We start from the raw sequence: 14,567 nt of genomic DNA on the forward strand, positions 1-14,567 counted from the left end.
TCATAAATGCACAGATATGATGACGAGACACAAATGTGTATTTGTACAATTATCGAGAACGCAAAATGACTTGTGATGTGACCTGCAGCACCGCTTACCGCCCATTGACTGAAGCGAAGTCTAATGCTCCTCTCTATCATGGGTGAATAGTCGAAGAGGTTGCTAAAAGGAACAGCATTAGTTACGGTAATATATCAATATAATGCTTTGATCTTGGCTACAAGCTAAGTGAACTCCACGTCTGTCGATCTCAGAGCTAAGCCTATCAATGTGAGGTCAGCTTGGTCAAACTTTTTCTTGCGTTTCCTGCTAGATCAGCCAGTGGCGAATACCACCCACCTTAACCGTATAACCGTATAAAACGTGAGCAGCAGAGGGTGCGCATAATCAGTGTAAAATATGCAACCCAGAAAGCCGCCTCGCCCGCTTCGCGAGTCATTAGAAATTAAATTAAAATGAAATTTGTTTGACTTTCGTATGCAAACATTTACATCGACATAAATTATAAAGCTGCTAAATGAGCAATTTATAGCGCTGCACACTAGATAACTGGTTCTAATCGTTTATTGTGAAATGTGAAGTGTTTTTTAGAATCAATTTCTTGAAAGTCGTGTGAGAATTGTAACTAATATATTTTCCATACTAATCTGAGGGTCGAAAGCAACGAGGATATAAACAACGAACATGGAATGGGGATTTACTTCTGCTCTGTGGCATGAAACCTAATAAGTAAGCATTTTGGATATAAATACGAATTGTTTATAAATTTAGTTCAGTATATGGACTACCCGACTAATAATAAGAAAATGGAATGCATTATAGAAAAGAAATAAATCATGTACAAGACAATATACTTAAAATTTGAAGTCTCTAGCTTTTGTAACGTAAGAGATCGCTGTGTTCATAGTGATAGATGGGCTGACACTCAGGTCTTAGTCCTGGTAAGGAATCTATACACTTTATTGGGTCTGCCATGCCTCCCTCTGCCTGTTACATGAACCATACTAATCATTATATCCTGAATTTCCATTTTCATTGGGTTCATTTGCCAATATCGTTCTCTCTATTTATCTTTCTCCTTCTCGTTTAGGCTTTAGACTTAGACTAAGTACTAATTATCGACTGTCTATTCGACACATATCCAATCCCCTGCCACACTGCCTTCCCTCCACCGACATACCCGGTCAGTAAACTTTGGCACGCAACAGTTTGTTGCAATTTAAGTTACAGCTGCCACCTGTCCAAATCAGGCAGAAGTCGTGCAGCCCCCGCCTCGAGCAGAGCAAAGCATAGCCCGCATACATTTGGGCAACGCACGAAGGGAAACAACTCGGCTCGGCTGTTGTCCTGGCGTGTATAAAAGGAGGCGCCTCGCTCGCAACGCCAGCAGTTGCCACAGCGTAGCGGCGCGCGCTACTCAAATTTCCAATGAAGCTAATTTCAGAAAGAAAAGTGAAAGTTTTTATTATATGTTGAAGAAACAGAAAAAACTAAGCAACAGGCTTTATCAAGTGCGTTTCAATATGCAGGACTTGAAATTTTTGTGGATATTACGAATAGTGTTGTGAATCATTCAAATATATATATTGAATTTTTAAAATAAAAAGTAATTTTTACTAAATTATAGAATTTTTAAACACATTATGCTAAATTATTTTCGTCAAAAAATTTATTTCAAAATGTATTATGTAATTTAAAGTATTCAGAAAATAAGGAATTATGTGTCACATTCTTATTGCTATGCTTTGTGAAAATATATAAATATATAAATCTATTATAAGTCAATAAAAAGTGCTGATTTTAAATATATATATTTATATATATATTCTATTCTATATAACGATAAATTTACATATATAGTTACATATTAAATACATTTAAGTATGTATATATATATTTAAAACACATGTATATATATATATATAATTTTAAATCTATATATATTTACAATGAACTCTAGTCGTAGCGCTTTATATCAGTTAATCTATGTCTTATTTCCTTTTGAAACTAAATTTCTATTCGGTTCTGAGTTTAACTTCTCTACAATAAACACTTGTAGTATTTAACTTATATATAATTTCTATTCAAGCTTTAAACGTTACTTACACGTAATTCACTTAAATTCTTTTTATCTCAAATTAACATAAGCAATTAATTTGCAATTCACACGTGCCATTTGTTCTCTTCCAATCTCAAACTGCCTTTTAATTATTCGCGTTGTTTTTTGTTCTTTGTGTTATCAGAATCTGTTATGACGCAGTTTTTTCCTTCGCTCAGTCAGAGATACATATATGTGCAGGGAACACGTTAGGTTCTAATATATTAAAATGTAATTAAAAAGCAATGCAAATGTCTTTTAGCAACTGCGACTTATCTCGACACTCGAGAGTATCTCAAGAAGAGCTATTCAGATTGCTAGGAGTACGAATATATGAAAGCAAGCCAACAGGTTGCGATTGAAGCTTGTCCCAATAAATATTAAAGGCCAACATGTCAGACCACAATAGCCGACGGCTACGCATGCATAGAAATTGCAACTGATAAGGACCTCAATTCGGCCAAACAATATGAATATATATACGTGTATATACATGTATAGATTGCTGAAGTTTACAAGTATTTACAGCTTTGACATTGAACATCGTCCGTTTGCTTTCGGTCCAGCACGGCTCGGCCCAATGGCTGAGCCATAGATTACGAGACAAAGGACACCTCGGGGACTCCGATGTGGCCGGCAGAGTCTCCATATTAATGCGTATATGCGCGTGTGGTCAGGGGCAGCCAATCAAAACAAACAGCGAATACAAAGAATATAAAATGTCAATTTAAACTCAGTTACTCATTATTAATTAAAAACGATTTTAGTTGCTTGAAAGTAAATTTATTAGACAGTAACCTTCGATACTAAGTAGGTTAAATTTTACATTCTTTATTATAATACCTATTTTAATGTTGTTATTTTATGTAAATGGATGTATCTCAGAAATGAATGGATATAATTGATAAATAAGTATCTAATCAGATAGATAAGAAAATAAGATTATCTTATCATTTAGGCAAATTTATATATAGATTGATAATTGGAATTAGAAATAAATAGTTTGTAATATGCAAAATAAATAGCTTCGTCTTTCATCGTAACAAATGAAACCCCCAAAGCTGCGTCTTCTATCAATATATATTGATCTATCTATAATATGTTATATTATATAATTATATTTTCTACTTATTTGAATATTATTATCGTGAATCACCCTACTTTATTTCTTTGAATATATAAATTTTCGAGTCTATGTAATCTGCCTTCTGCAAATGGTGTAATGCATATGGTGTACAGGTGTGTGTGTGTGTCCGCGCGCGTGTGTGCGTATGTGCGATACAGCGTTTGGGAGGAGCCTCATTTGTTGTGCATCATTTGAAGTAACGAGTAATCCTTTAACCGCTTTCAGTTAATGGCCAACGCAATTGCTGTTCCAAGGTCAGCCAGTGCCACGCCTCCCGGCAAAGGATGTGCCGGCCAGCACGTAAACACTGAAGGCCAAGTGCAATAATCGAAGCACAGCAAACAATACAAAAAATTGAGACAGAGTGAAATAGAGCTTGTTTGTGTGACAGAGGCAGAGCAAGAGAGAGAGAGAGAGAGATAGAGGTAGCCAGGGAAAGAGAGGTTTATTCAGAGCCTTGGCTCTGGCACAGTCGCAAACGCAACCCGTGGCAGGGCAGGGCACTGTCCCACTGGCCACGCTAGTACCGCGATCGCCGTACTCGGCCACAACGTCCGCACAGGCACCGCCAGATATACGCAACAGCGGCAGCATGGAGCGCAGCATGGAACGCAACAGCATGGAGTTTGGGCACAATGCAGCAGCGGCGAATGCTTCCACAGCTACGCCGTGGGGTAACAAGGAGTCGCCCAACAACGAGGATGACTCAAACGAGGAAGACGGCGACACTGCGACACCCGCTAAGGTCACCGATCCTCTGGCCCCACGTCTGGCCAACAATGAGGTAGGTCCAACTCCCTCATGGAATCGATTGCAACTGTAAGTGAAACTGCTACATCAATGACTTCTCTCTTTACACGTTCAGCGGGTTTTGGTCGTTTCTGTGACGGAGCGACATCGTGAAACTTGGGGCCAAAAAGCCGAGTTCCTTTTGGCCGTGATCGGTTTTGCTGTAGACTTGGGAAACGTCTGGCGCTTTCCCTACATCTGCTATCAGAATGGCGGCGGCGCCTTCCTGGTGCCCTACTGCATTTTCCTCATCTTCGGTGGTCTGCCTCTGTTCTACATGGAACTGGCCTTGGGTCAATTTCATCGTTGCGGCTGCATCAGTATCTGGAAGCGCATTTGTCCAGCATTGAAAGGTGAGTTGAGCGGAAGATCTTCCAAATCAATTTTTACATAATAATAGATCATTTTAATGGAGACCTTGGGTGGAAAATAACTCCTATCATTATTTCTTACTCTTTACTTGGTTTAAGCGTGGATATAATAATGATTTTGTTTCAGTTAAATATAATTAAACTGAGTCAAATAGTTTATATAATTTTGATATGGGTTATATTTATTTTATACCCAGCACTCTGTGAAAATGGGAAACCAGGGGATAATAGTTTTGTTAAATGTATGTAACATGCAGAAGGAGCCGTGGCAGACTCCACAAATTTAATTGATATTTGGAATGTAGTTTTCTGACCACCATACGCAGTACGAGCTTATCATCTTATCCATAAATAGTTCCATTTCAGCATATTGATTTTGTATGTGTTATTTTTTCTTCAGGGTTCAGGGTACTCGCTAGTCGGGCCCTCCCGACTAGACTACTCTTACTTATTTTGGTGTTGTTTATGTTTCGAATTTTGTATACTTAAGAACATAAATGTGTGTTTGCGTGGACATCTGTAACTGTGGAAGTATGTTTAAATGAAGAAGATTTATACGCGAGTTGACTATTTTGAAATGTGATATATTTCTTTTCTAAGTATATGAGAAAAGTTGAAACTGCTCAGTGATTTCTTTTTATAAAATTTCAAATAGAATAATTACAAGAGAATTATTATATTTTATTCTAAAGCCAGAGTTTGAAATTTAAATTATTTTGTTAAAAGTCCACCAGTTCAACACTGCAAGGCGCACTGAAAATAGCCTAGGGCTTACCTGGATTTTTGTAGACTGCAATTTATTTTGATGGCTGTTCTACATAAATGATTTACAAATATTGAATAAACGCCACGCAGAAAAAATAATCACATTACATACAAATTGCATGTAAAGTCTTGAAATTGCGTTCAATATTTGTGTAGTTAAATGCCCTGCAGAAAGTAATCAAAGTATATTTATACACATATTCAATATTAATTTGAACAGCTTAAATATAAAATATTACACATACGAGAGGCCCTGCAGAGCGACAAAAATTGTAAAGTGTTTGAATTTGATGTTGCTGATGGTTGCGATGCGATAAAACTGGGCTGAAACGTAACGGAGTTGGGGTTACATTGGGGAGATTTTGGACATAGGCACCCGCAGGGAAATTGCTCTCATTGTTTTGTTCAGCTGCTGCTGATGACATTATCGGAGAGGTCTGAATGGGACCGGAGTCAGTTTGAGTTGAGCCAAGTGAGCTGCTGATAAGCCAGACAGAAATTTGTTGCAACAATTAATGCAGCATTCAAGTGAAATTCAAATTTGAATAGGGCACAAATCAGGCGCAATATGAGCTCTAATTAAATTGTGCAGCAAGGCGTCGCCACCTCCTCTTGGCCCTCCTTTTTCGCCTCCTCCTCCTCCATAAATTGACTTATCTCGATACGAAGACACTCGAAAGTTTTGCGTATCAAGTTGATAATTTCATTAAATGGCAAACAAAATGCTGCCAAATGGATTTTGCTTCCATACAAGTGGATTTACCCTGCGGCTGACAGCGCTTTAAACTTGCACCAACTTTTTGCTGACTCACTAGAGCCCACTCCTATCTTTCGCTTCCGCAGCTTCTCTGAGCCGCCGAGCCGCCGGGCCGCCGGGCCTCTGGCCCTGAGCTGAACGACAAACATTACTTTGTGGCAGTCGTCATTTGCTCAACAAGTGTTTGCTCTAGAGAAACCTTTGCGCCAACTTTCTGCCAGGCGATTAAAACTGAATAGAAATGAGGAAAAAGCATTCACACACACACACAGGTATACAATATAAAACTAGTAGAAAGTGATCGACTAAGGGGTACCCTATTATATTTCTCAGCTCTCACAAGCCTTTTATTAGAGGCATTTTGAATGTAGTTCAAATATTTCACTTTTATATTTCATATTCAAATAGGCAGGCATCCATATACTAACTAGATATAGTACTTGAATAATACTTTGAAGAACAGAGCGTTCATATGCATCTCATACAGAAAAAATAATATATTTGAACTCCCTGTTTCTATTAACTAAAAATAGTTTTCTTATTATTTTTTGCTGAATTCTATAAAACAAAGCAACATGAAATGAGTTTAACACGAGGCAAATATGTTCATGAGTTACACTGAAGCTATTACAAAATAATTATGTCACCTTTTATCAACTGGTACAGGGTATCACAGTAGTAAAATAAGAATCGCTTGTGACAAAGTCTGAGTATGGCGAAGGCTACCAACCAACTTAAATCATGTGACGTGTCTTATTGGCATCATCAAATAAATGGTATAAGGTGTTGAAGGCAGTGAGGGGAAAGGTGCTTAGGTATATAGAGATGCCTTGCCTTGGAATCCGTAAAGACATTTCAGTGCAGCATTCCACCTCTCGTGTCCAATAAGCAGAAATGTGTAAAATGTCACGTGGGAATATTTGAAGTTGATGAATTCTCTCATCGTTATCAATCAGAGATTGGCAATCCCATGTTGCGCAGCACACGCACACAAAATTACACACACACACACACACACATTCCGTAAAACGGATACCTATTGATACAAACAATTTCTGTTTCGAACTGTGCCACGAAACTAGTTCAGTGGGTTATACCAATAAACGAATGGCTTTTATTTATATATATTTTTGTGCATTTATATTTAATTTTTTATGTTTTCCAAATTGTAAGTCATGACAATATTGTAAATATTTCATTTAAATATTGACGGAAATTAAGAATAAATAATTAATGATGCATAAAAAGGAGCAGCAATAAAAAGGAGCAAATGAAATGAAATTGTTACTAAAATCCAAGAATATGAATGTAAAGAAAGTATATAAGGTAAAAGATAAGTAAAGATAACTAAGTCTCCCACGAGTATATATCGCTATTTGCTCATATAAACTCTTCCTCCCCAGGTGTTGGCTATGCAATTTGCCTGATCGACATTTATATGGGCATGTACTACAACACAATTATCGGCTGGGCGGTATATTACTTATTCGCCTCGTTTACTTCCAAATTGCCGTGGACGTCCTGTGACAATCCGTGGAACACACAGAACTGTATGCCCGTTACAAGTGAAAACTTTACAGAGTTGGCTACATCACCGGCCAAGGAATTTTTCGAGTAATATAAATATTTATAAGCATATATATATTTATATTATATATGTGTGTGCGTGTGTTCATTACTATATATCACAGGCGTCGAGTTTTGGAGAGCTACAAGAGCAACGGCTTGGATTTCATGGGGCCCGTTAAGCCCACCTTGGCGCTTTGTGTATTTGGAGTCTTCGTGCTCGTCTACTTCTCACTGTGGAAGGGTGTACGTAGTGCTGGAAAGGTCGTCTGGGTTACGGCTCTGGCACCCTACGTGGTGCTTATTATTTTATTGGTGCGCGGCGTCTCTCTGCCTGGCGCTGATGAGGGCATCAAGTATTATCTGACACCCGAGTGGCATAAGCTGAAGAACTCCAAAGTTTGGATCGACGCAGCCTCACAAATTTTTTTCTCACTGGGTCCCGGCTTCGGAACGCTGCTCGCTCTATCCAGCTATAATAAATTTAACAACAATTGCTATCGTGATGCGCTTATAACCAGCAGCATTAATTGTCTGACAAGTTTTCTGGCGGGATTTGTTATCTTTTCGGTGTTGGGGTGAGTATTTGATAAGAATATGGCTTATTAAATAAATTTAGAAATGAGAATCTGAATCAACAAGATATCGGCAACGGGTGCAAGACACCCTTGAGGTGTTCCACGCAAAGTCTATTGAATAAGCTTTTGGCTTCCCAACAAGCGATCAAACTTGAGGCTTGTCTATTTTAACTAACTTTATATTAAACTATTAAACTATATATTTCTTCAGCGACATCATAAAAGGACATTTGTTGAAAAATAATTGCGCTTTTTAATTTTCAAATGATTTATTCTTTTAATCCACAATATATCCTCACGCCAATAGCTATATGGCCAACGTGCAGAAGACTTCGATTGATAAGGTGGGCTTGGAGGGACCAGGGCTAGTTTTTATTGTATATCCAGAGGCGATAGCCACCATGAGCGGTTCCGTATTTTGGAGCATTATATTCTTCCTAATGCTCATCACGCTGGGATTGGACAGCACGTTTGGCGGCTTGGAGGCGATGATAACAGCACTCTGCGATGAGTATCCCCGTGTGATTGGACGACGGCGAGAGCTGTTCGTGCTGCTGCTGCTCGCCTTCATCTTTCTGTGCGCGCTACCCACAATGACCTACGTAAGTATGTAGAGCTGCTGTCGCTTATCTATCAGTCGGAGTGATTCGTTTAATTAACTGTTAAGTGCCTGCGAACCACCCAACAAGCTACTCCACATGGCTCATTAAACGCAGCCAGAGCCATGACTGGCGATTGTCTTGCTGCCGGACAGGGCAGTGGGCGGACAGACTTGCTAACTGTTTAAATATGCCAGTTTAGCTGAAGCAAAAAACGATGGATTGCCATATTAAGTGCTTTCCATCGTTCCTTCAGACAATCTCACATACTTACTTAGCTCCAGTCAAGTCGCTAACCGTCTTGCCCGCTTCGTTTACTTCTGCTTGGGCTTCTGCATTTTTATCACCTGTCATCTAGGTGGGTCGCGCGCTTGTTTGCTTTTCGCCTGGCCAAGCATCCACCACCTAAATAGAGGAGGTGGTTGGCCAAACACTTGACTCTCTGTCTGTCCGCCCGTCCTGTCAGCCCATTGCCACTTTGTCTGATTACATTTGAAATTGTAATTTAGTATCTTTTATATATTTTACTTGACCACTCGACTTGTGCAGCGGTCAATGGATCAAGCAATTCCATTTCTATGCATATCTAAACCGGAACTCCGCCTGAATCCATTCATCAGGCATAGTTTGGACCATTGCATCCATCTTTTTTTTCTGCATTGGCTGAAGCCGTTAAATAACAATTGGCAAGGTTATAGTATTAATTTGCCTGGAAAAAGAAGGAGAATAATACATAGAAAGGATGTCCCAGAATACGTTTTCTGTTATAGTCAAGAGATTGTTTGGATAAGTTCGGCTTTGTATCCGTATTGTTACAGGTTTAGACTATATCATAAATAAAAGATAATCAAAGATATACTTCTGAAATAGATAGACGCAGGTTAAAAGAAACAAGTAAGAGTGCTTTAGTCGAGGCTGCTCGGCTGCTCAGTTGCTAGCTAGGAGATACTCAGAGCCCTGCGAGGAGGAGATACTCGAACCACTTTCCGATTCTGTTATGCATACATTGCAAACAATACAGGAACACAGACATACGCACACAGAGGCAGGCTCTTTGGCTGCGTCTGGGCTATAGTATGGGCTTTACTCTGGTAACTTCATTGTTGAATAACTTTTCTTCTAGATTGATTTTCTTATGTGTGTATTTGTCAAGGCGAAAGACTCTAGCATTTGCAATTTTATGGACAAGGGGTTAAGATTTGAAGTCTCAAGCGTTTGTGGCGAGCGGACGGACTTACGGACATGGTCAGATCGCCTCAGCTCATCGTCTTAATCAAGAATCTGGGTTTGCCATACCTCCTTCTACATGTTACATACATTTTTACAAATTCAGGGTATACAGATTCAGGGTATACAGATTTTGTATATTAGATTTTGTAGCTACTTTAAATGGAGACGAATAGAGGAAGACAGACATACATCCAAGTGAACAGTGCAAATCAAACAAACATGGAGCAGATGTCTGATAGTTTTGGCCTTCTGATTTTCAGGGTGGAGTTGTATTGGTTAACTTTTTGAATGTCTACGGACCCGGTCTAGCCATACTCTTTGTGGTGTTTGTTGAAGCAGCGGGTGTCTTTTGGTTTTATGGCGTTGATCGCTTCAGCGCGGATGTGGAGCAGATGCTGGGTGCCAAGCCAGGAATCTTCTGGCGCATCTGTTGGACCTACATAAGCCCAGTGTTCTTGCTGGTAAGTGGATCCAGCATGAATTGTGATATCAAGTACAGGTTTTTCTATTTCGCAGACCATATTTATATTCTCGATACTGGGCTATAAGGAAATGCTGGGCGAGGAGTTCTATTATCCGCCTTGGAGCATTCAGGTGGGCTGGGCCGTTACCTGTTCGTCGGTGCTGTGCATACCCATGTACATGATATACAAGTTCTTTTTCGCATCGAAGGGTAAATGCCAGGAGAGACTGCAGCAATCGTTCAAGCCGGATGTGACCTGTGGCTCGGTGGTCCCTGGTCAACAGGGCACTTCGGTGTGACATGACAATGCTGTGCATTTGAATATACACACCAGCAGCACCAACATCAACATTTATAGTTTAAATTGTAGAGCTTATTCACCAACAACAAACAAAACAACAGCAAACATGCAACTGAGTAATAGTAAACTGATGGACCTCAACAGTTACTATGCTTATCACACAAATCTTAGCTATACAGAGAGAGATGGTAATGCTCTGCCTGCAGAGGAGAAGGAGTCGTTGTCAAATACAAACACACGAAATGGAAATGGGAATGATCCTAATACATGTTGTGCTACTGCTAGTCTTAGCCATAGTCTCAATCTCGGCTCGGTCAACGAGAAGTGCTATTCAAGCCATCCAACAACTGCTGCCGAGGACAATAACCGCGCGCTTAAGATCAGCAGCTGCAAGCCACTCAAATTTCCTCTAGCCAGCGAGTGGTTGGTCTGAGGATGTAATCATCTGAAGCTGCACTCATCTGGAAAAACTTCGCAAACAGCCATTTGCAAAGCTTTTCGGGCCACCTGGTAATATCTCTAATTCTCTATGTCAAGTATTTAACGTATATAAAAATGTTGTAATAAGTGTATAACAATCCTTAGTGCACAACTGTTAAAACTAGCAAAAACTATACTCGTCTAACCGTAATTATGAAAACTAACACTAACTATAACTATATATTATAACTATACATACATACATATATACCAATACACATAAAATGCCACGCGCTTCTTAAAGATAACTAGGTATTATGATACAGTTTAAATTAAAAGATAAACTTAAAGTTGCTCCAATTGAAGCTAGCATTTAGCTAATTGTATAATGTGCAAGTAAATCGGTAACAAATGCTTTTTACTAGCAAATCAATAGTAGTATTGTTGTTAAAAATAATACTTATCTATCTACATGTTGCGAATACCCTGTGCAATGGCTTACGGTATGAGCAGTTGAATGCCTCTAATTAACTGTAAAAACAATTGGAGAACAGCCATTTGCAATTGTTTTTGTGAAGTTGATATTTAAATAGAGTATTGACAGTACCAAGAGAAATAATAAATAAAATATATAAACAATTCGAATTGTGTTTGATTTTATTAAAAACCTAATTTTAACTACGGCAAGGAATAAACGGAGGAGTGAAGCTAGATCGGTTTTAATATATTTGGCAAATATAAATATATTAGGACCTATTTACCTTTGCTCCTTCAAACAACATACATATATATATATATATATATATATATATATATATATATATATATATATATATATATATATATATATATATATATATATATATATATATATTTTTTTTTTTTTTTTTATTACCTATTTGTATTTGCAAGCTGTCGGATAGAAAAATCAGCAAATTGTAATTCGATTATATTATTTGTATTGTCTTAAGGGGGATATTTAAAGAGGGAGTGAGCTCAGCGGGTGGTATCTTCTTAGGCGGCGGAAGCCGGTGCTGTTGATGGTTAGCCTCTAAATCTATTAATAAACTCAAAAGTTCTTGAATTCTTCCTGGATTGTTTCCTTCCTTGTTTGAGTAGAGTAAATGTGTATTGGAGATCGTTCTTAACGCTCTGTTTTGAAATATCTGTCTAATGTTACAATGGCTCGCAGTGCCCCTGAATCAGAGGTCCATATGGATTTCATTCTGGTCTTGTGGATTAGTAGCTTGACACGTAGCTGTTGGATGGATTTTTTTCCGACAACTCTGAGATGTTTCTCCAGCCTTTCATTGAGTTGTTTCATTTTGTTAATTCGGCGAATTCTCCAGGTCAGCCTTCTACCAAGCAACAGTCCCAAGAACTTGGCTGTGCCGGTGCTACGGATGGCAGATCCGTCGATTTGGACAGGGAACTGTCTTCCCTTCTTAGCGCAAAGGTTGTCTGAGTGTATATATTATAAGCGTAAGAAATAAAATTAGTTTTGTGGTTCCAAAAGCTGAGCTATATAAAATCAACAGCATTTACAATTTTATTTTCCGTTGTTAGCCTTAAAAGCAATCCATATGGAAACGATCAGAGAAATAACTCTTAAAGTAAATAAGACTTGTTTATTTTAAATTATAGAACTATATTTAAAACATTTATAGCTTTCAAGCTCATTTTTAAGCAAAGATTCTAGCAAATCGATGTACATTCATTTTCATATCTGAAAAGCTCAATACGGACTGAAACGAAATGTTCGCATTTAATTTTAAAATTATTAAATTTTAATTACATCAACTTGCTTGGGTTACTGATTAGCGTACTTAGCTATACAAAATAGTTAAAGAGGATCTGGCTTCGTTTATTTATATATATTTATATAACTAGGTACGATATATTTATGTAGTTTTATGAAGAGGAATTAAGTATGCTATTATTCTTTTCGACATTTGTTGACATGTTTCACAGCTCCCACTAAGCTGGCCAAAAATATGTTCCTGATCTTGTAGTTGTTGTCTGCTGCTTCTATTATAGATGTTTTTCTAATGCCGTTTATGGCTCTGGCGGCTGCTTTTTTCGTTTGCGACGTGATTTTCGTTTTTTCTTTCGCTCCTATTTTTTGCTACTCTTACAGCACTCGTCCTTGCTCTTGTCGGACTTCTCATCAGCTTTCTTGTCCTTGCTGGCATCCTTATCTTTAGTGTCCTTGTTCTCTTTATCCTTGCTATCCTTATTCTTATCCTTGCCATCACTCTCAACTATCTTCTTGCCCTCCTCCGCATCGCGATTTGCCAATTTGTTATTAATTAAATTATGCAGAGCAATTATCGAACGGACCATAGAAGCTAAATAGACGACCAGCATCTGATCATTGGTCTTCACGTACATGGTACCCGTGAACTGATCGTTGGTTATGTCCGGCAGAAGGTTAAAAATATCCTGCAGTTGGTAGACAATCTGATGGTTAATGGGCATCTTGCCATCGCCGACACGCTGTAGATACTGTTTGATATCACGCAATTGTGCATTCAGGCCTTTGAGACCCATTAGCTGGTTGGTGATTTTCTGGGATAGGCTTCCGACGGTGGTGTCTTTAATATCGCGCAGCAAATGCTCAACGCCCACTTCCTCGGCCTCTTCGGCGCCAATTTCACTTGGTACATGCTCGAAGGTTTTGCTAGTGGGAGAGCCATCGTCATGCACCTCTTCAACAGATATGTATGCTTCCGTCGGAAGACCCAGATCCTTTGGCTTGGCATCTATGATGACTAGTACAGAGTTTGGACAGTAACGGCGAATCAGCTCGTTTATTGCTATATCATTCTGGTGCAGTTTCGGTCCAGTATGATACCAGCCCACAACTCGCTCGCGTGCATTAACCTTTTTGAACATGCCATACATGTTCTCCAAATAATCATGATCCAAGAACCACACTGACTTGTCTTTGTCATCCTCATCAAATGGAACTGTAAGGCATTTGGATACTTAATATACATTTTTAAAATATATATTTGTTTATTTACTTACCCGCAAAACTGTTAGAGACATCTAGCACACCCTTGGAACGCCAGCAGCCAAGAAGCACGCCAACGACGCGCTTCTGGTTGCCAATTTTGCCCATGCGATTAAAGTGATCCACGACCGACAACAGAACCAGCGGGTGGACAATCACTTTGTTTACGCTAACCTCCAGCGACGGCATTTTGATTTAGTGGCTTGATTTTTACTGTTGGGGATTTCTTATGCACAGCGTACTATGCTTGTGTTTTCCTTAAAATATATTCGTGACAATTGCAATTTTTGCTGCGGTTAACAGTTGAACGAAACACCGAAATGACAAGCAAATTCTTCTTCTTTGACGTGTGTCTAGAGATGAGTGTAATATTGAATAAAATACTGAATACTACTTAAAAGCGATTACTGTATGCAATAACGCTAGGCAAGCAAAATTATTTTCATACGTGCTATCGATGAGTTTTGTATAACAATATCTAGGTGGTT

At 38.7% G+C, this 14,567-nt stretch overlaps 2 protein-coding genes across 3 annotated transcripts; one reads left to right on the forward strand and one right to left on the reverse strand.

Annotated features, from left to right (window-relative positions):
• The first annotated feature begins 466 nt into the window (after nt 1-466).
• Nucleotides 467-11,341, forward strand: LOC111599666 (sodium-dependent serotonin transporter). Of its 2 annotated transcripts, XM_023315370.2 has the most exons (7): nt 3,663-4,008; nt 4,090-4,366; nt 7,310-7,520; nt 7,598-8,050; nt 8,358-8,652; nt 10,140-10,340; nt 10,396-11,341. In XM_023315370.2, the coding sequence occupies exons 1-7, from the start codon at nt 3,817-3,819 to the stop codon at nt 10,639-10,641; spliced, it is 1,875 nt and encodes a 624-aa protein (XP_023171138.1). In that variant the 5' UTR covers nt 3,663-3,816; the 3' UTR covers nt 10,642-11,341. The 2 variants fall into 2 exon arrangements, with proteins under 2 accessions (XP_023171139.1, XP_023171138.1); XM_023315371.2 differs by lacking the exons at nt 3,663-4,008; nt 4,090-4,366 and adding an exon at nt 467-729 and having other exon boundaries at nt 10,396-11,337.
• Nucleotides 11,342-12,846: 1,505 nt separating this feature from the next.
• On the reverse strand, nt 12,847-14,484 carry LOC111599735 (26S proteasome non-ATPase regulatory subunit 7). Its single transcript, XM_023315492.2, has 2 exons — nt 14,094-14,484; nt 12,847-14,032 (listed from the first exon to the last, which is right to left on the reverse strand). Exons 1-2 carry the CDS (start codon nt 14,266-14,268, stop codon nt 13,179-13,181), a joined length of 1,029 nt encoding a protein of 342 aa, XP_023171260.2. The 5' UTR covers nt 14,269-14,484; the 3' UTR covers nt 12,847-13,178.
• Nucleotides 14,485-14,567: the final 83 nt, after the last annotated feature.

The sequence above is a fragment of the Drosophila hydei genome, unplaced genomic scaffold (genome assembly GCF_003285905.1).
Source record: "Drosophila hydei strain 15085-1641.00,03,60 unplaced genomic scaffold, DhydRS2 tig00000060-arrow-pilon, whole genome shotgun sequence".
NCBI lineage: Eukaryota > Metazoa > Arthropoda > Insecta > Diptera > Drosophilidae > Drosophila > Drosophila hydei.